General features: G+C 45.3%; 3 protein-coding genes, 1 long non-coding RNA gene and 1 pseudogene across 4 annotated transcripts; 1 reads left to right on the forward strand and 4 right to left on the reverse strand.

Moving 5' to 3' along the window:
• Positions 1 to 649: 649 nt before the first annotated feature.
• LOC136525770 (putative leucine-rich repeat receptor-like serine/threonine-protein kinase At2g24130) lies at positions 650 to 1,798 on the reverse strand. Its single transcript, XM_066518643.1, has one exon. It carries the CDS (start codon positions 1,796 to 1,798, stop codon positions 650 to 652), a length of 1,149 nt encoding a protein of 382 aa, XP_066374740.1.
• Positions 1,799 to 2,739: 941 nt separating this feature from the next.
• On the reverse strand, positions 2,740 to 7,521 carry LOC136527971 (probable phospholipid hydroperoxide glutathione peroxidase). The gene is made up of 6 exons (XM_066520842.1): positions 7,082 to 7,521; positions 5,609 to 5,685; positions 5,453 to 5,514; positions 4,534 to 4,652; positions 4,244 to 4,411; positions 2,740 to 2,950 (listed from the first exon to the last, which is right to left on the reverse strand). Exons 1-6 carry the CDS (start codon positions 7,316 to 7,318, stop codon positions 2,921 to 2,923), a joined length of 693 nt encoding a protein of 230 aa, XP_066376939.1. The 5' UTR covers positions 7,319 to 7,521; the 3' UTR covers positions 2,740 to 2,920.
• A 1,841-nt stretch (positions 7,522 to 9,362) lies between these two features.
• On the reverse strand, positions 9,363 to 10,863 carry LOC136527318 (uncharacterized). Its single transcript, XR_010776743.1, has 3 exons — positions 10,547 to 10,863; positions 9,788 to 9,993; positions 9,363 to 9,439 (listed from the first exon to the last, which is right to left on the reverse strand). It is a non-coding gene; the product is annotated as an uncharacterized lncRNA (long non-coding RNA).
• A 3,350-nt stretch (positions 10,864 to 14,213) lies between these two features.
• LOC136529077 (pentatricopeptide repeat-containing protein At4g30700-like) lies at positions 14,214 to 17,033 on the forward strand. The gene has a single exon (XM_066522128.1). The coding sequence runs from the start codon at positions 14,216 to 14,218 to the stop codon at positions 16,577 to 16,579; it is 2,364 nt and encodes a 787-aa protein (XP_066378225.1). The 5' UTR covers positions 14,214 to 14,215; the 3' UTR covers positions 16,580 to 17,033.
• Positions 17,034 to 17,834: 801 nt separating this feature from the next.
• On the reverse strand, positions 17,835 to 19,935 carry LOC136525771 (pentatricopeptide repeat-containing protein At2g03380, mitochondrial-like; annotated as a pseudogene).
• Positions 19,936 to 23,950: the final 4,015 nt, after the last annotated feature.

Genomic DNA, 23,950 nt, shown 5'->3' on the forward strand with positions numbered 1-23,950 from the left:
GATCATATCAGACGAACCACCAAAAACCACATACTTGTTATTCTCTCGCCTCACGATATTTGGTCCAACTCATAGGTTAACACTTAACCCAAGCACGGCCATGCATTTCTTGATCTAATCATTAGAGTGATCCAGTGATATCTCTCTCATATAGAGAGGGGCAAATTCCATCTTGATTGTCTATGTCTCATAGCATGTTTCCCGACAAACCCGAAAAACCACCTTTATAACTACCCTGTTACGGAGTAGCGTTTGATAGTCCCTGAGTAGGTTGTTTCACATCTTGAATACATACAACAATCTCAGGTTTAAGGATATAACGTACATGATGTGAATAGAGATAATAACAACATCTCACGTTGGGTCAGTCCAGCCCCATGTCATACATATGCCCACATTATTAGTTTGACATCTCCATATCTATGACTTGTGAAACATAGTCATCAACTAATAATGTGCTGATCCATTATTCATGTGTGTACTCATACGAACTCTGACCAGGGACAACATTAGAATAACCATACAAGTAAAAGAGTTTCACAAACAATTCACATAATTGCTAATCGATACAGGTTGTCTTTAATAGAAATTCAATGAACTCTTAATATATCATGGATACAAGGCAATATAATCATCTCTATGATTATCTCTAGGGCATACTCCCAACACTAAGACCAGGTGGTATGGCACCTGAGAGCTGGTTATTGTCAAGAAGAAGTTTCTCCAACATAGTGAGGTTCGACAAGGTCTGTGGTATTTCGCCTCGAAGACTGTTATTCGATATGTCGATGGTAACTAGTTGTCGAGCTAAGCCGATGGATTTGGGTATTTCACCATTGATCTGGTTATTTGAGAGGATTATCTGTGTAAGCCAACGTGGATGGAACACCTCAGTGGGGATTGGCCCCTCCAACATGTTATATTGTAGCTCTAAATCTGTCAGCGAGTGGAGGTTTCCGATGGTGTGAGGAATTGCACCGGTGATCTCGTTGTCTTCCAGGTAGAGCTTGGAGAGATTGGCTGACGACAGGTTGCCGATGATCGCCGGGATCTCGCCTCCGAGGCCGTTCGACTCCACTCCAAGCTCCTGCAATCCGGTGCAGTTCACTAGAGAGGCAAGGAAAGGCTCAAGGTTGGTGTTACCGCCGTCACTTGAGAAGCTGTTGCCGGACAGGTAGAGATACTGGAGGAACGGCATCTTGTCGAACATTTGGGATGGCAGCACACCGCCAAGGGAATTGTACTGCAGAAGCACCCAACTAAGGCTGGTGAAGTTGGACATGGACAAAGGGATGCTGCCTTCGAGCCTGTTTGCGTAGAGGCTGAGGTGCTGCAGGCGCGGAAGCCGGCATCGTGCAGAGAAAGGGATCTCACCGGTGAGGGAGTTTTTGTTCAAGGAAATGGAGGTCAAGGAGGTGCAGTTGCAGACGACAGCCTCCGGGATGCTACCGGTGAGACTGTTGTGGCCAAGTTTCAGTACCAGGAGCTGGGACAGCATGCCGAGCTCCGGCGGGATGATGCCGGAGAGCTGGTTGAATCGGAGGTCAAGCGTCTTGAGAGCGGAGAGGTTGCTGATCGCCGGGGAGATGATGCCGCTGAGGTTAAGGTGTGCCACACGCTCTGTCGAGTCACATGTGACACCAGTCCAGTTGCACAGTTTAGGGGAGCCCCAGTCGGAGAGGTTGCCCCGGACGCCGGACTTGAAGGCGAGCAGAGCAGCGCGGTCAGTGGCATGTGAATCCACTGAGCTGACAACAGCAACGGCGATGGCAATTAGGGTGAGGAATAATCGAGGCATTGTGGGGATTACAATTACAATGAGGTCTGGATTGTTCAAGCATGGCTATGGATTGTAAGGGTGATGAAAGGCTACGCTATGGGTAGATGGTCGTCTAAATAAGGGAGTAAAGGGTGGGGGAGTGGGCCCTGGCAGGCGTTCTCTAAGGTCAAAGCTAATGGTGATTAGTGAATACTGCAAAAGCATGATATCATGGCCTACTACTGGTGAGATCACATTGACCTTATCCAGATTTGTTTTCTATCTTTCGACGACTAACTAAAGGCAGGCACACTACACGTGTTGGTCCTTAATCCTACGTAACTTGGAACGATTCTCCCGTTCCAAACAAGACCTTAGCTACTGACACTTGTATTTTTATTTTCTTCGTCTAATATACAAAGCTTTTGCCGCCCCTTCTAAAAAAAAGTGTTAGGATATATAAGCTGATATTCCTTAGGAACCATATAGGATATCCCTTGGTTTAGATAACTTTCGGATGAAATCCAAGCAAACCTAAACAAGCCTTTGTGGTTACTTGTCACTCCAGAATATTATGATCAATAAAGGGCATAATCCAATCCTTCATGCGAACGCCATCAAGTAACTCGGCAAAAGCGTCAGGTCGGCGTGGGGCACTGGGCAATATCATGATGGAGAGGCCTAGTTGGATTTTGGTGGAGATTAAGTCGTGGATTAGGCCAGAAATGGTCAGACATTAATTAATTGATAGAGATCACATTGGGTGTTGCTAACTGGCTAAACACAGCATACAGAATAGCGGCATAAACTAGCAATGCCGCGCGCATGCGTGGAGACAGCACCAGACGGATCCATCTGGACTCGGTACACAAACCAACTACACCAAACTACAGGTGAACCCAAGTCAAGGATTCAGGATGCTCCCAGCCAGTGCACCCCATAAGCTAATCCATTGGGCAGTGGACAGATGAACTTCGGAGTTGATAGTCCAAAATCTAATATAGTCTCATATTACATCTATAACCATGTATAGATAATGAATGAGTTATTTTACAAGAAAGAATACAATACAGAAAACATATATAATTACGTATTACTCTAGCTTCTAGACGAGGCCTATATACAGTCATACAGATACTCAACTGAAAGACTTGGAAGTACTTATGCCACAAGGAGTTTCTGGATGTCCTTCTGCAAGAGCAAGGAGGCTGTGAGCAACGTGGAATGGTAATGTAAACCGAAAACCGCAGGGAGGTCAGCACAAAGGGTTTGGATTTCTTTCTTAAGCAAGTGGCCTAAGAAATCATAACCGCAAGAAGACAGGTGCACGTGCGACTCGATGAAGCACAAAAGTGGGCATTTTAAAACTAAAACCAACCGAAAGATTTCAAAGCAATGATATCTTAATGCACTGAAATGTGACGGGAAAAACAGGTTGAAAGCAAAATTGTTGCTCAAATCAATGGGAAGATAAATGGAACAAGAACTGATGGGATATGGCTTTCCACTTCAAAATGACAGCACAAAACACAATGAAAGTCGAAAACCGATCCATTACTGGAACTTGAGAATATTTTATACCAAAGCCAGTACTGGATGCTTCTTTTGACAAAGCGAGCTCCAGAACATCAGTAAAAGTATATCCCAGTAAAACTAAAGTTCTTAGCCAAACAATCTTAATGCCACAGTTGGCATGCTCAGGGCTGCTTGAGCATGGGTGACTCATGTATTAGTATTGTCACGACTTAATGAGCACTGAGAAATTCTTTCCATAGGCCCATTCTATTTGTCAGCACTGACAAACACGAACTATTAGAGCCACATGGAAATTCCATATGAAGCTCTCTGTTATAGCCTTATAGCCCAAGTGTGACAAGGTTAATTTCAGGTGGATGCACCAAGCACCCTAGTTGCCTACCTATCAAGTACTTTCTGTGCTATTGGTGTACCAAGCACCAAGCATCAAGAAAAATTTAAAATGCCATTCCTCAAGATGGTCACTAAAGCAACTTTATGAGCAAAAAATGTTGAATGACACTTCAAAAGATGCTCGTCTAAGTCATCATCCCTAAACGTGATGTACACAAATCCATTATTGGGTCCACAGGTTGTTATTTTGTTCTATATCTTTTATTTCAAATTTACTATGTAAAAATCAGCTGTCGAGGACAAATTGATTTAATTCTTAGTTTAAATGATTCTTCAAAAATGTTTCATAGGTTATAGATATTATGATTACATGCTTCCGCTTAATTGACACATGATATGCTCACAAGATCACTACTTAATAGGGAAATGAATGATTGATAACACTGCACAGGCATATGTAATTAAGTGCCCATCACCTAATTAAGTACCAATCAGCCCTTATAACCATATGGAAAAGAAAATGTTCATTTTGAATAAGTGAATAACACAGAGTCCAAAAATAGACTGAATATACAAAGAAGGTGTGACTTGTAACATAGAGATGTAATCACGCACCTCAATCTGGAATGGTGAAGTTGTTGGTGGATATCTCTCAATAACTTTGCCATTCTTGTCCACTAAGAACTTCTCAAAATTCCACTTGACTAGATCACCCAAAAATCCTCCAGCACTGGACTTCAGAAATTTATAGATGGGAGCTGTATTAGGTCCATTGACATCAACCTGATATTGTAGAAGGAAGAGCAAAAGACATCATGCACTAATATTTTTTATTAGTAAAGTCAGACAATGTTAAGCAGGATAAACTATGGAACAGATGACTGAGCTGCCTGCAATTACCATACCTTGTCAAAAATAGGAAATTCAGCTTTGAATCTTGTACATGCAAACTGCTTAATCTGAGTATTTGATCCAGGTTCTTGTGCACCAAATTGATTGCAAGGAAATGCCAGAATCTCAAACCCTACATGTCAAATAAGCTATTAAACAACACAATGCAGGATGCCAAATCTACTATTAACCCAAGAAGTCAAGGTTCATGCTAACATAAACATTTCCTTTTCATGTACCTGAGAGGAGAATGTGCATCAAAACTCTAAAGTTGACTTTTGGAACTAACTGTAGATTAGGGGAGGATCCTCTTCACAATGACAACATTTGGAATGGCTGTACACACTAAGGGGCAGACCAGCCCAAAAATCAAGCAGGGGTCTGGTAACTACTGCGCTTTTACAACTACCGTAGATAAGGCCCAACATCCACTGAAACAGAAATATGAGTGTGGGCATGTGCCCTGGCTTGGCTCAATGTGGGTCTGCCCCCACACAGATATATTAAGCAAGAACTACTCACTTATGACGACTAAAGAAATATTGCAAAAAGCAATAGAAACCTTTAAACTCCTAGACCTATGCCCACTCAGACAAGAAATCAGGACAATCAGCAAATGCATTGAGATGATCCAGTAGAATAGGCGTACTGGATATATGTGACAAACAAAAAGGTCACTTACATAATAACAGGAGGCCTGATTGAATGATCCCATAAAGTGGCATAAACAAGAAACATCAGCGTATATTAGAGTTAAACTGCTGGTTTTGATTGTGTGGTTTTATGAGATAATTAGGATCAAACGTACACGTACAATTGAAAGGGTACAGCAACTTAAATTTTGGCAACTCTTTTAATTGGAAATATAATGTCTAGTTTAGATTTCCTAAAATGATAAGTATACACAACATTGTTCAGTGCAAATTGCCGTACCTTGAGTCTTGTACTTCTCATAGATATGAGATAGTTCAGTGTAATTTGCTGTTGTCAACCCACTGAGATTCACAGATGAATGCCAAGTTAAATGCCAGAAAATACTAAATAAATTACCATAGAATGTGATTGGTGAAAGATTTTTCAATGAATTACCATTGAGAAGCAACGTTAACAATCAACAACACCTTATTCTTGAACTTTTTAAGAGGAACATCTTTTCCATCAATGTCCTGAAAAGTGAATAATTCTTTCAGGTACAAGTGCATACATATTTGATCTTATTAAGGTAAAGTACTAAAGTTATTTCTTCATGTATTCGTATGTAAGATGCCAATAAACTACAACATGTGGAGGAAAAGCATTGGGGAAACCTAAAATTCACAAACTTCAGATTTCACCACTAAACAAATGGTATCCCATGAAATTTCTCATAATAAGCTCTCTTTATTTTACTTATTTTCACTGTGGCCCAGCCTGATATTTTTGCAACTAACCACCCTGCTATTTTAAGTCATTCACTAGCATATAGCTGGTTAACTGGTCCAATAAGTCTAGGACTACAAGAATTTCCTAATACATCTTAAAAACAATGTTTTAAAATGCCCACCTTCAAACTTTGCATGCACCTTAAATTTGCCAATAAAGTTGAAAGGAGGAATTGGAATCAATCAATCGAAAATATGCACATGAATGAACACATTATTGAACAGCAATATCCATGGTGGGTTTAACACTTTCATCTTAAAGCATGACTCAGATGCAAACTTAATTCTATCACAATCACGCATCTGAAAAGAAGAGGTTTGTTCTGTGAAAGTTTAGCGAATCATCTAGTTGGTTAACATTACATGCCAACAAACGACAATATCCATTTTTATAACCCATTTTATAATTTATGTGGAATGGTAGTTGGAAAACAAGCACAGTATACTTTGCATCCTTAAAAGTCAGAAGAATGGAGAATCATTCAGTCTACTGCTACAACACTCTGCGCCCTTGATACGTAACCTTACTACCTTAGAAGGACCTGATCTGCAAAAGTGGCTGTGACTCTGTCAACCTGATTTGGCCAACTTCAGCCAAGTTCAACAACCCTAAAAAAACATGTATATCATAAAATTGAATTGGTCACGGTCACAAATTTGCGCCTACCTCGACAACTCCTTAGAACACATAATCCCATGAAACATTCTACGATTTGCAACACATTGCAACCCTGAGAGTGATACTAATGTTGCCATACACATTTAGTAAACGCTTCAATAGCATCCACATGATGGATGTTTCAGCCGATTATCAAACATAACAGTCAGGGCCACGGAACACTTAAAACACTAATCATTACATGGTTGCAACGCCCCCACCGGCCACCAACCCCAACAACACCACCTCGATGCCTAATACAGATACAGTAACAGCGCGCAACAAGCAGCAAGACAAAAACAGTCTAAATCAGACGGTGCTTCCATTACGACCGCACAAACGATTTCAGGCATGTCAGGACGTCACACCGCAACGCCATCCATTGGAGCCACCGGCCCACCGCAGCAGGCTATGGCAAAAAAAATCACGAGGCCATGGCAAGCGGAAATCTCAATCTCAACAGAACAGAAGAAAACAGGGCACCTTAACGGTGTAGTCGTAGATGCTCTTGTCGGTGGCGGCGGTGGCGTAGGCGACGCCGGGCGCCCGCCTGCGCGCCGCCGTACGCGCCGCCGCGACGGAGGCCCCAGCCCAGCCCGTCGGGTGATGCGGGAGACGCACGAAGGCGGAAGCCGCTCCGGCGGCGGCCGAGGGGAGCCGCGAGGCGGTCGCGGCGGCGGAGGTTGCGGCGGGGAGGAGGCTAGTGAACGCGGGAGCCATGTGGCGCGCGGCGCTGGTACGGCGCGTGGCGAGCAGGGAGGGAGGGAGAGAGGTGGGGAGTGGCCGAGTGGGAACGCTGGAGCGGCCGAGCACGGGGTGCTGCGTGCGGTGGCGAATAAAGGCTGCGGGCGGGCCGGCGGGTGGTGATGGACTGATGGGGGTCGGTTGCTTGCTGGAGGTGACGGATTGGCTCGCGGCGATTCTGGTAAGGACGGGCTACGGGAACGGGACGAGATTTTGTGGATATGCCCCCTCATCTATGCCGCATTTCGTTCTTTCAAAGGGGATTACGGGCGAGATAGTCGGATTCGTATCAATCCGTATGGTTGGATAGATTGGAGTGAAACTTGAACTAAATTTCACCTAATCTATTTAAATACATGTGAATTAAGGTGAATATGATAACATCCAAACAAAGACCTCAGGGAAATAGATAGTTATATAAAAAATTGAGGAAAAGAGATCGTAGGCCGCTAGAGTTTTGGCCCGGTTCCTGTGACAGCTCCATCGTGCATTATGGCAAGACTTTTTTTTAATTTCTCCTCTTACAATGAAATAGAAACGGATGAAGTTATTGAGTCTGCTTGGTTGGTTCTCAAAATTTTGCCAAACCAATGATTTGATAACCAAAGTTACCCAAAAAAAAAAAAAACACACCAACTAAGCCTGCAAACGGGGCGGATCGGAGCGCCCCTGTTGCTGCCCCTCCGTCCCGTGTGGACCAGGGTCGAATTGCCCCTCAGCTATGCTGGCCCCGCGGGGCACCCAGGGTCGAACTTGATGCAGAACGAAACAAGGGTACCGCTCCCGTCGCTCTCGCTCTCGTACACGCCATTCTTCTGAACGGCGGCGGTGCCACCACCGTACTTAGCGCCATACGCTGCCCCCGCCGTGTCGACGTACTAGCCAACCAGATTTTCCAAACCGCGGACTCTACGGAGAGAGGCGGTGGAGGAGCGCACGCCGCGAGCGAGGCGACCCAAGGGTTGATGTGAGCCAACAAGTTTCGTACCCTTTGGACCCTCTCCCAGTTAGGAGCAACCGGCTTCAAACCGTTGGCTAAATCAAGGAGTAGATGCTTGGAAATGGGTCGACCCGCCCCTGTTGCAGGCATACCAACCTACCTCAACACTTATGGATTGAGGGTGAATACATGGGCATAAAAAAAGGGGTCTATCTAGCTATCTATTGACAGATTTATTTTGTCAAAATCTGTCAGATTTTTTTGGCCAATCAAAAGATGACAGCTCACATAAAAGAAATCTGACAAATAATGCACAGACAAATCTGTCAAACAGCCTGTTTGGTTGGCTGGTTCGTATCGTTGCTGGTTCGTGAAGAAGTACTGCTGACTGGTTTGTGTGAGAGAAAAATATTGTTCCGGCTGGAAATTTACGATCGTTTACGACAAGCCACAGCCAAACGAACAAGCTAAGTTGAACGTTAACAAATTAGACACCCAATAACGGGTTTTACAAACCCAACATCCAATAGCAGGGAACAAAAGGAACATTATAGAATACTGAACATTGTAGCTGCTCTATGCTACAGTAAAGCCAGACAGTTCAGGTTTGGAGTCTAAGGGCAGCGAACTATAAGCTTGGCTTCTGAAGTCTGCATGTGCTATGTGACTGCGGTCCACCAAAGATTGGCCTCATGAACCTGTCATCGAACTTCCTCCAGTAGATGTGAACCATGTGGACAGGCCTCTCCAGCAGCATGGATAAGCTCCTCTTGGCTTGCTCCAAGACGATACTGCTGCTAGACGCGCCTTCGTCGGACGAGAGAAATGGCAGGGCGAAGTCATCCTTCAGGAAGTTGCTGCCTGTGCTATGGCCTCTGGACAGCGCCCTCGACTGAAGCGAGAGCATATGGTGGTACTAATGAGGGGCCTGGTCTGGAAGCCAAACACCTGAAACACTGGGCAAGTTTCAGCTTTCTCAAGTCAGATGATGGCTTTAAGACATAATTTTTAGTAACTAGGAAACGACATGAATTCACATATTGCTCGGTTCTTTAATTAAGATACCAACCAGAGTGGTGAAAAAAAAATACAACAACAATTGTGCTGGTGATGATGGTGGCATGAACTGGATCCAATGTTACACCTGAAAATGTGAACTATATAATACAAGGTTGAGAAGTCAACAATTAGCTTCAAATCAGATACAATTTCTTCTAGAAAATATTTGGTCAACCAGAAAACAATACGGAGTAGCTAGCAAAAACATCTAATAAGCTCAGTGAACATAGATGCTGCTGCATAGATCATAGGGCCATAAAAAACGAAAATAGACACTGGTTGTGAAGAGTGAACATTATCAAAAGAGCATAATGTACATAAAACTAATGGTTCTTGATGCCATATAAAAGTAGTTGGGGACAGTGGCATCAGTAGGTTATAGTTATGTAATTTGGAGAAAATTTAGATCGCACAATAGTAAGAGGTTTACTTTCAAAGGCACAAACCTAGCATGACTTCAGGACATGCTCATCTTCAGGAAACATCTGCAGTTTTTTTTTTTTGACTTCAACAAAGAACCAAACAACGACACCTTGGAAGTCCAGTAAGCTACCAAATTTAATAAGCTTAGTGAGTGAAAGGATTTGATCCGCCATCTCAAAAAGCAGGGCTTGAGGTATCTCCTCTGCGAAGTAGACATTGAGATAACCACCTGAATAGTGACAACAAAAGAAAAATATCCTTAATCATAAGAACCTGTCAACTCACAATAGTACACCTAAAAAGGGCATCTGACTTTAACATTTCAAAAAACAAAGCTAAGGCAAACCAAAATGGTCAAAAGATACAGCCAATCCCAGACAAGTTCACTAGTATAGTCACTACAATTATCAACATACTTGACACATCTCAAACAAATACAAGAGAACTGGTCCAAAACTGAAAAATATGAACCTCAAACAAACAGAGATATGCACCTATTATGAATTAACTAATATGAATGTAAAGTTAAAAACAAAAGCCTGAAACATGCCAATAGTAAGGCAACAAAGCTAAAAAGAAAAATGCCAAAAAAAATGAAGTTGACCCTGAAACCAAAAGCCAAACAAACATCAACTCGTCAAGTCATCAACACTACACGTCCTCCTTACTCTTTTGGTCCCTTACATCAATAGATATCAATAATGAAACAAAAATCAATAGACAAAAAAACTTTAGAGATGTTCAGTTAACTTTCCAAATGATCAGGGTTGCGATGTGCCAACCTTAACATTGGTTAGATCAACCAAGTTGTCCTTGAGGAAGCTCTTGAACTATTGGAAGTTCTCCTCCGTCGTCCGGTGGTGCCCACTGTGCATCAAAGCTAGCACACATCTACACACAAACCAGCTACCATGTATGTGGCCTATTGAAATCTCAAAGTCATAGATTGCTCCAAACAAACAAAATACAGCCCATAGGCCACATGACCGTCATGCAGTACCCAAACATAACATCCTGCAGCTGCAACACTCGAATCAGTTATCTATGCATGCAACTCCCAGTAAAACAAACAAAACCATTTAACAGAATAACAACTGCAGTTTACTACTGCTCCAGCATCCAAGAAACAGCAGCAGCGCCTGAAAACACAAACACACACACGCATGCACGAGCGCACACACACACACATCAAAGCTAGAAAACACATCTACACACAAACAAAAAAGCCCACCAATTTCACTGAAAGGCAGAAAAACAAAACACATCCTCCATACTCTTAACACCAGTCTTTTTACATATCATTAGCTACCAAAAAAAATACAAAAATCAAATCAAATAAATTCAACAAAACAACTCTGAACAATAAAACTAGAAATAAAAAACTCAACTCCGTGCTTCCCTGTCTTGGAAGTGGAGACCTCAACAACCTGCAAATAAAGACATTAAGTACAGGTTCTACAACGTTCAAGTAATACAAATGGGACATCAAGCGGCAACTCTGATTAATTATCAAGAACTAAATCATCAAGAGACTAGTCAAACACCAACCAAAGATCAAGACATAATTACAAGCTAACAATTCACCTATAATGAGCATGTGAAAGACATTGACAAATCACATAAATCATGGCAATACAGAAACAAAATATAGTGATAGAAACAAAGTATAGTGACAATGGAGCCAAGGGACAACATAATCATCCGACCCATCATAACAACAGAATATAAATCCCATATAATATATGATATGCAAAAACTTCACACAAATCCAAGCAGTTGATAGCCAAGATTAAAAAAAAGTAGTACTAAACCATTCAATGCAGAGTGGGCACAGAAAGGACATCGCAATAGAAGCTGGGATCCCAAAACATAATAATACAAAAAAATGAAGTTAACAGTAGTGTTTTGTTTTTATTTGGTAATAATTGTCCAATCGTTGACTAATTAGGCTCAAAACGTTCGTCTCGCAAAGTATAACCAAACTGTGCAATTAGTTTTTGATTTCGTCAATATTTAGTACTCCATGCATGTACCGTAAATTTGATGTGACGGAGAATCTTCTTTTTCATAGTGTCAAAGTTGGGAATTTGGGAGGAACTAAACACACCCCAACTTGCTTTTCTCTCGGCCCCAGAGGATGACCCTCCTACGTCCCCGGTCAGCGTGTCGTCGCCATGTTATCCTGCTCATCGCGCCCTGCCCATCGCGCCGCTATGCATAGCGTGGCACAGGCATTTTGCCGCGCCATGACAATTGACGCGGCAAAAAATGTTAGATTTAGAAAAAAAATTAAACAGTGTTAGATTTAGACCCGTTCGCTTGACTGAAATTGGCTAAAAAAACAAGCCAAAGCTGAAATGTTGTGAGAGAAAAATACTATCCCAACTGAAAAAGAAGCCAAATAAATCTGTTTTTAAGGTAAGCTGAACGAGGCCTTAAAATTAGTTTAAAAAAGTGTTAAAATAAAAAAAAATCACCGCGTGCACGTTCAACTGTCCGTGGAAGAAGGAGGCGGTGCCAACTGCCGATCGGCCGTTTCTGTCTGGTCCATGCGAACGGGAATTCTCCACTCGCCGTCACGTTATCTGTTTTCTTTTTGATCGGTCGTTATCTGTTTTCTGTCTCACTCTTCGCATTCGTTTTATCTCGTGCCCATTCGTCCATCGCATTATGGCGGGGAAGGTAACGAATGGCCAGTGGTGTATAGAGGCTGACCTGGATAAGGGCTTACTAAATCTAAGAACATCTCCAATAATAGTATTAATTTTTAGCTCATAACTCGTAATATGAAATAGTGTCACATGACAATCTCATATGATCGTATAAGTGCATAAGACGAAATAAAAGATATCTTTTCTCTTTTTTATATATAAAATAATATGCTTAGAGCTAGTTCATAAGCTACCATCAGAGATGCTCTAAGAGCGTGTACAGTTCTATTACGTGGCAAGCTCTTAAGCGGCTAGCATGGAACTTTTAACTCGATTGTACTTGCACTGGGTGTCCGAGCCACAAGCCTCCAGATCATGCGTTTGACGGTGAGAAACGTTTCATACTCTTGGTAGCATAGGATAGCCGTCAAAAGCTACAAAGAGAGAAACATTTCACAGAGAATCACTTGGAACCGATTTTCGTTTTTAGTGGTTCAGAGAAATACTTGAAACTTGGTTCCTTCTGATTTTAGTTCTAATTTCAAGAATTCAACGAGCTAGCCAAATGTTTCCACAAAACCATTCTAATCTATCAGAGAAACATTTTTGAAGGAAACCTAGATTTAAACCTTTTTACGAGAATCTATAACCCTAAAAACACAACTTAAAGCACTGCACGATAGCTACTCCACCTGTTTTTTCGCCTATCAGGGCAAAAAATGAGCGCCTAATAAATACAAAAAGAACCGTGATTTAATCTGGGCCATTGGGTCAATTACCTCACAATACTACGGGCTCATGTAGCCAAAACTCGGCCCAGGCACTTTTATACCGAAAACCGAGAACCAAACCGAAACCGAACAAAAATATTGGTTTTTCGGGTTTTTCGGTTCGGTTTCGGTTTTTTGTTCTGGAAACTATGATTTTCGGCTCGGTGCTCGGTTTGTACATCCAACCGAACCGTAAAACCGAGCAAACCGAGGATTCATCGACTCCCTCCCTCTCGCCAGCGGCCCAGTGCACCAAGGACTCCCTCCGTCTCACCTGCGCACCAAGGCCCAGCTAACGGCCCACTCGGCCAGTCCCCCACCCCTTCCGACTCCACTCGACTCGCCCTTACGCACTTCTGCCCACGCCGTACCCATACGCGAGGAGAGAGACCTAAGCGGCCGAGCGGGAGCGGCAAGCCACTCCAAACCCTAGCCTCTACCCTGTGGAGCGGGCGAACCAGCGAGCGCCGGAGCGGCGAGTTGCAGCATGACACGGTGGCTGCTATGAGTGCCGGAGTGGGCGAGCTGCGCGGCGCGACGACGGGATCTGCGGTAGGAGCAGCGACGGCGGCGGGATCTATGAGCAGGAGGAGCCAGCGATGGCGGGATCTGCGAGCAGGAGGAGCCGACGGCGACGAGATCTACGAGTAGATGTGCGGCGGTGGGATCCTGTGCTTCTCGCTCTCCCTCTTCTCTGTTCTGGTGAGATCAATCGGTTTAAATTGAAAACCAAACCGATGAAGCCGAAACCGAAGTTGTCGGTTTCTTGTTTTCTACCCAACGGATCGGGTGCTAGTTTCTGGAAATCAAAATTTTTGGAAACCCAAGAAACCGAACCGATGTGCCCGATTGCCCGGGCTGAGCCTAAACCCTTCCAAAATTAAGCACAACTCGTTCCATAACACATTCGTTCGCCTTGCCAAACAGTTCTCTGGCGTCCATCACGGACGTCCATATACGATCGAACGGCCATGCTACGGTCACCCGCGCCGCCCCGCCGCACGGCACGGCAGCGTCCACGTCCAGAGACATGCCTCCTCCCCGCCTCGTCCTCCCTCCGCCTGCCGTCGACCCCGGCGGCGGCCTGCGGCGCTCGTACCTCCGCCTCGTCGCGCTCTCCTCCACGCTCCGCCACCTCGACCAGCTCCTCGCAGTCTCGCTCGCCTCCGGCCACTACGCGCTCGACCCGGCCCCGGCCACCGCGCTGCTGCTCCGCTATGCCTCCCTCCGCGCGCCGCCCCGCCACCTTCTCCGCCTCTTCCGCGCCTTCCCCCGCCCGGACCGGTTCCTCCGCAACGCGCTGCTTCGCTCCCTCCCGTCCCTCAGGCCGCACCTCCTCTTCCCGTCGCCGGACTCATTCTCCTTCGCCTTCGCCGCCACATCGCTCTCCTCTTCCTGTTCCTCCCGTGGGAACGACGCTGCTGCGGCACGCACGCTTCACGGGCTCTCCGTGGCCGCGGGGTACGCGTCGGACACGTTCGTGGCGTCGGCTCTGGCCAAGCTCTACTTCAAGCTGTCCAGAGTACACGACGCACGTAAGGTGTTCGACGCGGTGCCGTCGCCCGACACTATCTTGTGGAACACTCTGCTGGCTGGGCTGCCTGGCTCGGAGGCCCTGGAGGCGTTCGTGCGGATGGTGGAGGCTGGGAGAGCGCGACCTGACTCAACCACCCTTGCATCCAGCCTACGGGCAGCAGCAGAGGCGTCACATATGGCAATGGGGAGGTGCGTCCATGGATATGGAGTGAAGTGCGGGTTGGCAGAGCATGAGCATGTTGTGACTGGGCTCATGTCGCTGTATTCCAAGTGCGGGGACATGGACTCTGCACGGTTTCTCTTTGATAGGATGGAAGATCCAGATTTGGTTGCCTACAATGCTTTGATCTCAGGCTACTCAGTCAATGGCATGGTTGAATCATCGGTGGAGCTGTTCAAAGAGTTGGCAGCCTCAGGCTGGAGGCCAAACTCAAGCACGTTGGTTGCCGTGATACCGGTGTACAGTCCATTTGGGCATGAGCTGCTTGCTCAGTGCTTACATGCGTTTGTTGTCAAGGTCAGGTTGGATGCAGATGCTCTGGTGTCAACAGCAATGACCACTTTGTACTGTAGATTAAGCGATATGGAGTCTGCAAGGAGCATATTTGATGCAATGCCAGAGAAGACCATGGAATCATGGAATGCAATGATATCCGGGTATGCCCAGAATGGCTTAACGGAGATGGCAGTTGCACTTTTCCAGCTAATGCAGGAGCTCAATGTCCAGCCGAATCCCACCACCATTTCGAGCACTCTTTCAGCCTGTGCACAGCTTGGAGCTTTGTCTCTGGGGAAGTGGGTTCACAGGATCATCACCAAGGAGAACCTGGACCTCAATGTCTACGTCATGACAGCTCTCATTGACATGTATGTCAAATGTGGAAGCATTGCTGAAGCTCGGAGCATCTTTGACAGAATGGATAACAAGAATGTGGTCTCCTGGAATGCGATGATATCTGGATATGGCCTCCATGGCCAAGGTGCTGAAGCTTTGAAGCTCTACAAGGGTATGCTGGATGCATGCATTCTTCCGACAAGCTCCACCTTCCTGTCAATCCTCTACGCGTGCAGCCATGGGGGATTGGTTGACGAAGGGCAGAAAGTTTTCCGTGTAATGACTAATGAGTACAGGATCAGCCCAGGTATCGAGCATTGCACATGTATGGTGGACCTCCTTGGCCGGGCAGGCAAGTTGAATGAAGCTTTGGATCTCATCTCTGAATTCCCTCAAAGTGCCATTGGACCTGGCGTGTGGGGGGCGCTGCTTAGCGCTTGCACGGTCCATAAGAATAGTGACCTAGCAAAATTGGCTTCCCAGAAGTTGTTCGAACTAGACTCAGAGAATGCGGGCTACTACGTGCTTCTATGTAATCTATACACATCCAAGAAGCATTACTCTGAAGCAGCTGTGGTGAGGCAAGAGGCCAAGAACAGGAAGCTAGTGAAAACACCAGGGTGTACTCTCATCGAGATAGGTGACAAGCCTCATGTCTTCATGGCTGCTGACCGTTTTCACCCACAGTCAGAGGCCATCTACTCATACCTAGAGAAGTTAACCGCAAAAATGATCGAAGCTGGGTACCAACCTGTGACAGAGGCTGCATTGTACGATGTTGAGGAGGAAGAGAAGGAGCACATGGTGAAGGTGCATAGCGAGAAGTTGGCCATCGCTTTTGGGCTCCTCAGTACAGAGCCGGGGACAGAGATCAGGATCATCAAGAACCTTAGGGTGTGCCTGGACTGCCATAATGCTACCAAGTTCATATCCAAAGTGACACAGAGGTTGATTGTAGTTAGGGATGCATCGAGGTTTCATCATTTCAGAGACGGTGTTTGCTCCTGTGGTGATTACTGGTGATTCACAACAGATAACTTAGATTCTTTTAATTTTTTAAAAAACTAATTGTCCATGAAGCACATCTCATTGTGCTCAAGGGTTGAATCTTAAGTACAGGGCGTCATTTCCATTTAGCTGCCGGGAGCTGCCAGAACTCACTGATAACCAGCAGTCGATTTCGGACTTCCTCTGCAGGGACAGTTTCTAGTAATGCAAGCTACAATTTCACTGGATCATAGAAAGTTATACCGACCTATGGTCGAAATGTCACTGTCGCCAACAAAGACATCGCACTGAAGCAATAAGGCATAGCATATTGTAGATTGAATCAATTGTCAATTGGCCAAAGATGTCGTGTACAGAACGATACATAGTTTTGCCAAACAAGATAACGGAAGGAGCTGTAATGCTGTCACTAGAAGCTAAGGCAAACTTTATCAGTTGTTTTGTTTGATGCCAAGGTATTATCACTTCAATTTTTAACGTTAATGGAGGGGTAAAGTACAATATCCCAGCATTGTTTGTATACTTTGTATTCGGTTATAACATCCCAGCATTTTTAACTTTATCAGACCAATTCAAGCTATACAACATATGAGTAGTAATCTTTGATAACATTATGAACAAAAAGATTAAGTAATTTGGGTCACGAAGAATCAAGAGAGACGAGTGATAAACACGCTTCATCAAATGTCAAGTAAGAAAAAGAAATAACTTTAAACTACTTTGGGTGTTGTTCCTACCTAATTAGTAATTACAGAACGCCAGTGTCTGGCTGCGAGCTCAACCTAGATGGCATTCAGGATATGACTGGGACATTCCAGTATCCTCTGTAGGTCACTGAAGGTTCTTAGCAAGGACACATGAGCATAGCCTCGCGCATAGAACATTGGTAGCCTTGTGAATTGTGATTGTGGCCAGCTCAAGATAAACAAGTCTAGCACAGTCTAATTCACCACGACTTCACCATAAACAATGTTGCAAAACGAAGACTGAAATGCTGTGGCAATTGGAAGCACTTAGCATAGCCTATCTGTTTGCTGCACCTCCTCAAGAATCATGCTAAGATGAATGAACAATCTGATTGCTGCAACTGGATATAAACTCCAGAGATAGTGTTACTACTTCTATCTTAATCTCACTCGGCCTCCTTGGCTGCTTTCACTTTCTACTACCATAACAAATCAGCACATAAAAAATCTACACATCCTGTTTCCACTGCCATACTGCATGGCCCATACAATGTGAAAAGGAGAAACTTTTCTGTTCTGTTCAGTCATCCATTTTCACGACCAACGGAGCTGCACCCAGGTAACTTGACTAGTCCTTTTTCCTGCATCCATCTCCGGATAGCTAGAGATTTGTCCCACATTCCATTCGAGGTATACAGGTTTGACATCAGCACATATAAATCTGGTCTTTCGGGATGAAGCACAATCATCCTCTTGATAGCTTCTTCTCCAAACTGTAACCTTGAATGGAGCTCACATCCATGGAGAAAAGCTCCCCAGACACTAGTGTCTGCTTGCATTGGCATATTATCTATAAACTCCAATGCCTCTAGATTTCCTGCATGGGCTAGCACATCGACCATACAAGCATAATGTTTCATGGAAGGTGTGATGTTGAAATGTTGTGCCATGCTATCAAAATACCTCTTCCCTGCAGTAACCATCCCAGTATGGCTGCAAGTGGATAAGATGCTTGTGAATGCTACATCATTTGGGTGGACACCATCTTTCAGCATTTCACCGAAAAGATCAATGGAACCCGCGGAATTGCCTTGCATTCCATAACCGCCAATCATAGCACGCCAAGTCACAGAATTACGGTCATTCATCTAATCGAACACCCTACGAGCAGATGGGAGATCACCACACTTGTTGTACAGATTCAGCAGAGCAGTGCTGACATAAATACTGGACAGAAATGCATGTTTAACAGCATAACCATGGAAGGATTTACCAATATGTAGATCATCCAGACAAACAGAAGCTGACAGGGCATTCACCACGGAGATGGCATCAGGTGAAGGGCCCTTCAGACTCATTTGTTTGAAGAGCACCAGAGCATCATTGCGCATGTTATTCTCAGCATAACCTGATAACATTGAATTCCACGACAACATCCTTGTTTGAAATTCTTCCAAATATGTTATTGGCCTCTGACATAGCTTGACACTTCGCGTACATGTCAACTAACGCATTCACCACTACAGTATACTCAACCAGACCTAACTTAACAGCTATCCCATGAATAGACCTTCCTAGAGACAAGTCACGTAATTGGGCAGAAGCTGAAATAACGGTTGCTGTGGTAACTGAATTCGGAACAATGTTTGCAAACTTCTTGTCAAGAAACAGCCGTAATGCATCAAGAGGGTTCCCGTTCTGTGTGTACCCCACAATCATCGTCGTCCAAAGAACAAGGTCAATGTAGCTGAGCTCATCAAACACACAATGAGCATCCTCTAGCTCCCCACACTTGACATACATATCCAGCAAGGCTGCACTGATAAATGAGTTAGACATTAAGCCTTGTTTGATCGCTGATCCATGCATCCACCTCCCTTGGTGCAGACCAATGAGTGCAGAACAAGCTGTGATAACGGTTGCTATGGTGTACTCACTGGGAGGCACATTGTCCTGCCTCATCTGGTTGAACAGAAGGAGTTCATCTGCAGCAAAACCATTCTGGACGCACCCGCTGAGCATCGAGGTCCATGACACCACATTTCGGCCGGGAATTCTCTCGAACACTTTCCGGGTGCACTCCAAGTCCCCGGCTTTAGCGTACATGTCAACCAAGCTGTTCAACACGAAGCCGTCCGCGCCGCCGGCTTTGACGGCGTCGCAGTGCAGCCTCCTTCCGTACCCGTACTCCGCGGACCTGATGCAGGCCTTGAGCGCGAGCGACAGCACGAAGTCGTCCTGCGCCTCGGGGCAGGGGCGCCGCCGCCGCATGTCCTGGTGCAGCGCGACAGCTTCTGCGTGGCGCTCCGTTTGGACTAGACACCGGAGCATGACCCCGTAGGAGTATGCGTCCGGGCGTGGGGTCCCGTCGAACACCATCCGCGCGGAGGCGAGGTCGCCCAGTGCCGCATAGCAGCTGAGCAGCTTGGTCCTTCCGCGGAGGCTGCCAAGGAGGAGGCCCTGCGGGTGTGTGAGGAGGCGCGCATGGAGGACGCGGAGGGAGGGGAGGGTGCCGCATGAGGGGAGGAGACGTAGGAGATCGCCGGCGGAGAGTGCACACGCCAGGTTTTCGACGCAGAGCGCGCGTCGGCGTCGGCGGGTGGCAGCGGCAGAGACAAACAGTGCGTGGGCTGGGTAATTGCGTAATTGGGTTGCCTTTTCTGCATTTTGGGCCTTTTGGCTCATCTGTTTAGTAGATATCCGTGTGGGATTCTCTCAGGCCCGGTCCAAACACCCAGAATTGAGATGTTTTTCCAAGATATATTTATTTTATTAAATTTGCTCAAAAAATATTTTATTAAATATAATATAATGATAACATAATATAAAAGTAACTATAATAAATACTCTATACATTCTAAACCGTAAGTCATTTACCCTTGTAACAAATAAGCAGCTATGGACGAGTTCTTCTAAAGCTAAGACCTGATTATAGCGGGCTAAAACAATTAAATTGAACTTAGTACAAATTGTGATATATACTGTCTAAAACAGCTGTAGCTGGCTCTAGTAGCACCTGTAGCCGGCTATTTGTTACCATGGTTTTTACCATGTATCCTAGATGGACAACAAAAGTGCACATCAAAAGTTATCTGCCTAGAAAATTCTAAATCACTTATAATTTGGAAGAGGGATCGAGTAACATTTATTATCGAACCAGGGCTAGAGAAGACATTTTTTCTCGATTTATCATTTCATTTCATTTTGGAAAGAGAGTATGAAATGGCTTCATGCTAGCATTCTTAATAAAATAGGTTGCAAAAGATCTAGAAGCAGGAGCTGTTTTGAGAGGAACAAACTTCCCAATCGGGTCTTAATTAGATCGGGCTTGCTATCACTCGGATTTTCGAACGCCTACGTCTGCCTGCGTCTGCAGTCTATTTCTCATGCCATTTCGCGCGCCCATGTGGGGCCCATGCCGCCCTGAACGTCACCAGCATCGAGAAGAGGAGAGAGGGGGCGACGAATGCCCAACCAGCACTGGGAGAAGGAGGAGACACCGAGGCGAGACAACAGAAAGTGAGGATGGAGATGCAACACCCAATCTTCTTTTGAAACATCCAAATACAACACTTGCAACATACGTCTGAAGACATGTGAAACACTTGAAATATGCATATGAAACACTTGCAAAAACACTTGAAAAACATTGTAAAACATATCCAAAATCCAGATAAAATACTTGCAACATAGGTATGAAACATATGCAACATACATATACAACCATTGCAACATATGTACAACCATTACAACATACATATGGAAAAATAGATGAAACATTAGGAACAGAAGCTTGCAACATACATGTACAACATTGCAACATATGTAATATCCCGATCTACTTTTGCAACATCCACATAAAACACTTATAACATACATCTGAAACATGTGAAACACATGAAACATACGCTTAAAACATGCTTTTTCACCCTTCTTTTCCCTTCAACGCAGCGCAGAACGGGGGATGGGCAGGCGGAAGGCAGCGCCGTCGTGACCCCTTCTAGAGGCGACCAGACGGGGTGGCGGGGACAGGCTGTCGGCAAGCTTTGGCCGTGCTATGGGCTACCGCCGTAATAGGCGGGTGAAGAGGGAGGTGGGGATAGGCTAGCAACGAGCGCAACCGCCGGCGGGCTCTAGCCGAGAGGAAGGGGCCGACTGTAGGCATAGGTGGCTGTCGGTGAGCTCTGGCCGGGTGAAAGGTCCTTGTTTGGTTTTGGTAATTAAGTGACAACCTAGATGGACTAATGCGTTTAAATGTGAGATACATAGGTGATTAGTTTATAGGTACATGTGTGTGAGCAATACATGCCATGGAGATAAAATGGCTTGGATTTATTACAAGGCTCACACATGTGATGAAGGAGATCATTGCATATGAGACATGACATTGAGTCATGTGACTAAAGTGGAGAAGATCAAGACAAGATTTGGCTTGATGGACCGATTGCAAGTGTGAAGGGCAAGTTAGAGGCTTTGGAGCGATGGACCGCATGGCGGTGAAGCTTGAGCAAGACTTGGCGCCGATAGATGAAGGCAACAGTGAAAAGCAAGTGAAGTCAAGATCGATGAACCAATACAGTCATGTAATGATATGAAGTGGATCATTTCATTTGGTGATTGGTTGGTCCATGTGTTGCATCAACGATGGAGGAGATGGAATGCAATGCGCAAGGCAAAGGTATATTTGTAGGGCATTTCATTTCACTGGTCAATGGTTGTGTAGAGAAGTGTATGATCGGGTTTAGGATAGATGACCGTACTATTAAAAGGAGCAAACTTGTTTGCATATCGGTCATCTAGTTCCACTTGAGAGATCTAACTTTGCATACATGTTAGAATCGAGTGGCATTGAGAAAAGAGTGCTAATCCTTTTGAAAAAAATGATTGTGAAAAGCTAACACACGAGCACAAGGTGGTGATCACTTGGTGGTGTTAGCACATTTGCAAAGGAGACGTCAAAAGGTGAAGAAAGGAGTCAAAACTGGGCTTGGGATGCTGCCCTCGGGGCACCGCCACCCCCTGTCCGGTGCACCGATCGGCTGGTCAAGGCCGATAGTAGGGGTTGGAGCTAGCACCGTCATACCTTGTCTGGTGGCACCGCCAGCCCTAGGGTGGTGCCCACATGGACTTGGTTTCGAGCAGCAACAGAAGGGTTGTCATCGGACGTGATGGTGTAGACCGCCATGTGCAGGGCGGTGCACCGCCAGGTGTTGTCCGGTGGCACCACCACTTTTTTCCTAAGGGTGGTGAGTTTGGTGCTGAGGCGAGGGGGTCACTACCACAGTCACCGCCATGGTGATGGCGGTGCACCACCCTATTTTTCTAGAGAGAAGGGTTTTTGGGGTGTTGGCCGGGGTGGCACCGCCACCCCCTGTCTGGTGCCACCGCCGCCTGTCCGGTGACCATGGCTAGTCAAACTAGCCGTTGCATTCGACCGTTGGGGGCACCACCACCCCATGTTCGATGATCGCATCGTCGTGTCCGGTGCCCTCGTAGAAAGTGTAGCTTTGCTCTAATGGTTGTATTTGGCTTGGGGGCTATAAATAGAGGAGCTTGTGCATTTGGCTGGTTGAGCACCTTAGGGTTGTGTTGCCCTTGTGTGTGCTTGGTTTGATAAGCCTCTAACTCACTTGTGTTTGCGAGAAGTGCGAATCCATTACAAGTGAGTGATTCTAGTATGTTGCATTGTGAGATTACATCGAATGGCACTAGGTGATCGAGTAGCTAGCTGGTGGTGCTTGTTACTCTTGGAGGTTGCCACCTTCTAGATGGCTTGGTGGTGGTCTCCATCGAAGCACACAAAGAAGATTGTGCGGTGCTCTAGAGAAGTGATTGTAAGGGGGATTGTGCTCACCCCATGGGAGCCACGAAGAGTAACTCTAGTAGAGCAAGACACGAAGGGCGACAAGTGGTCTGGCCAGGTCAAGTGCTAGAGCTTGTGGTAAGCACTCTATGTGGGAGAGTGTGACTTACGGGTCACCACTAGCAAGAGGACCGACGGCAACCTTGGAGCTTGTCTCAATAGGGACTAGCGTGTTGGCAAGCACATGAACCTTGGGATAAAATCACCATGTCATCCTTGTCTTCCCGTTGGTTTGCAATTCCCTTACATAAGCTTGTAATTACTTTCACATTCATTTTGCTTGTGTAGTTGCTCTTGTAATTAGTTAGCTTGTGTAGCTTGCTAATTACCTTCTTGCTTGTGTAGCATAGAAGTAGCTCCCTTGTGTGAATAATTCGGTTTGAGTGACCTTGTTAGTCGCATTGCTTAGTTTGTGTAGCTAAGTAATTTGCGCTCTCTAATTTGGCTTGTGTAGCATTGTTATTGAGCATTGCTAGTAAGCTTAGATGGCTTTGTGCTTTGGCTTACTAGATTGTGTAGGAGCTCCCTCGGTTGTGTGAAGTACTAGTTGAATAGATTTGTGTGACCTTGCAAGCTAGATTGGTTAGGTAAGCTCTAGCTAGCCTGACACCTTAATTGCTTGTTTAGGATCTTTTCAAGGTGCTTGATAACTTAGATAGAGGGGTGTAGTCTTGGCTAGACCGATAGTTTTCATTCCGCATTTGTTTTGGATAGCCGACACAATTAATTTAAGAAAGAACTATTCACCCCCCTCTAGTCTACCATCTCGACCCTACACATGGTATCGAAGCTAGGTCTCTCATTTGTGGTCTTCACCGACCCAAGAGGATGGCGACT

This window comes from Miscanthus floridulus, chromosome 19 (assembly GCF_019320115.1).
Source record: "Miscanthus floridulus cultivar M001 chromosome 19, ASM1932011v1, whole genome shotgun sequence".
NCBI classification, from domain to species: domain Eukaryota; kingdom Viridiplantae; phylum Streptophyta; class Magnoliopsida; order Poales; family Poaceae; genus Miscanthus; species Miscanthus floridulus.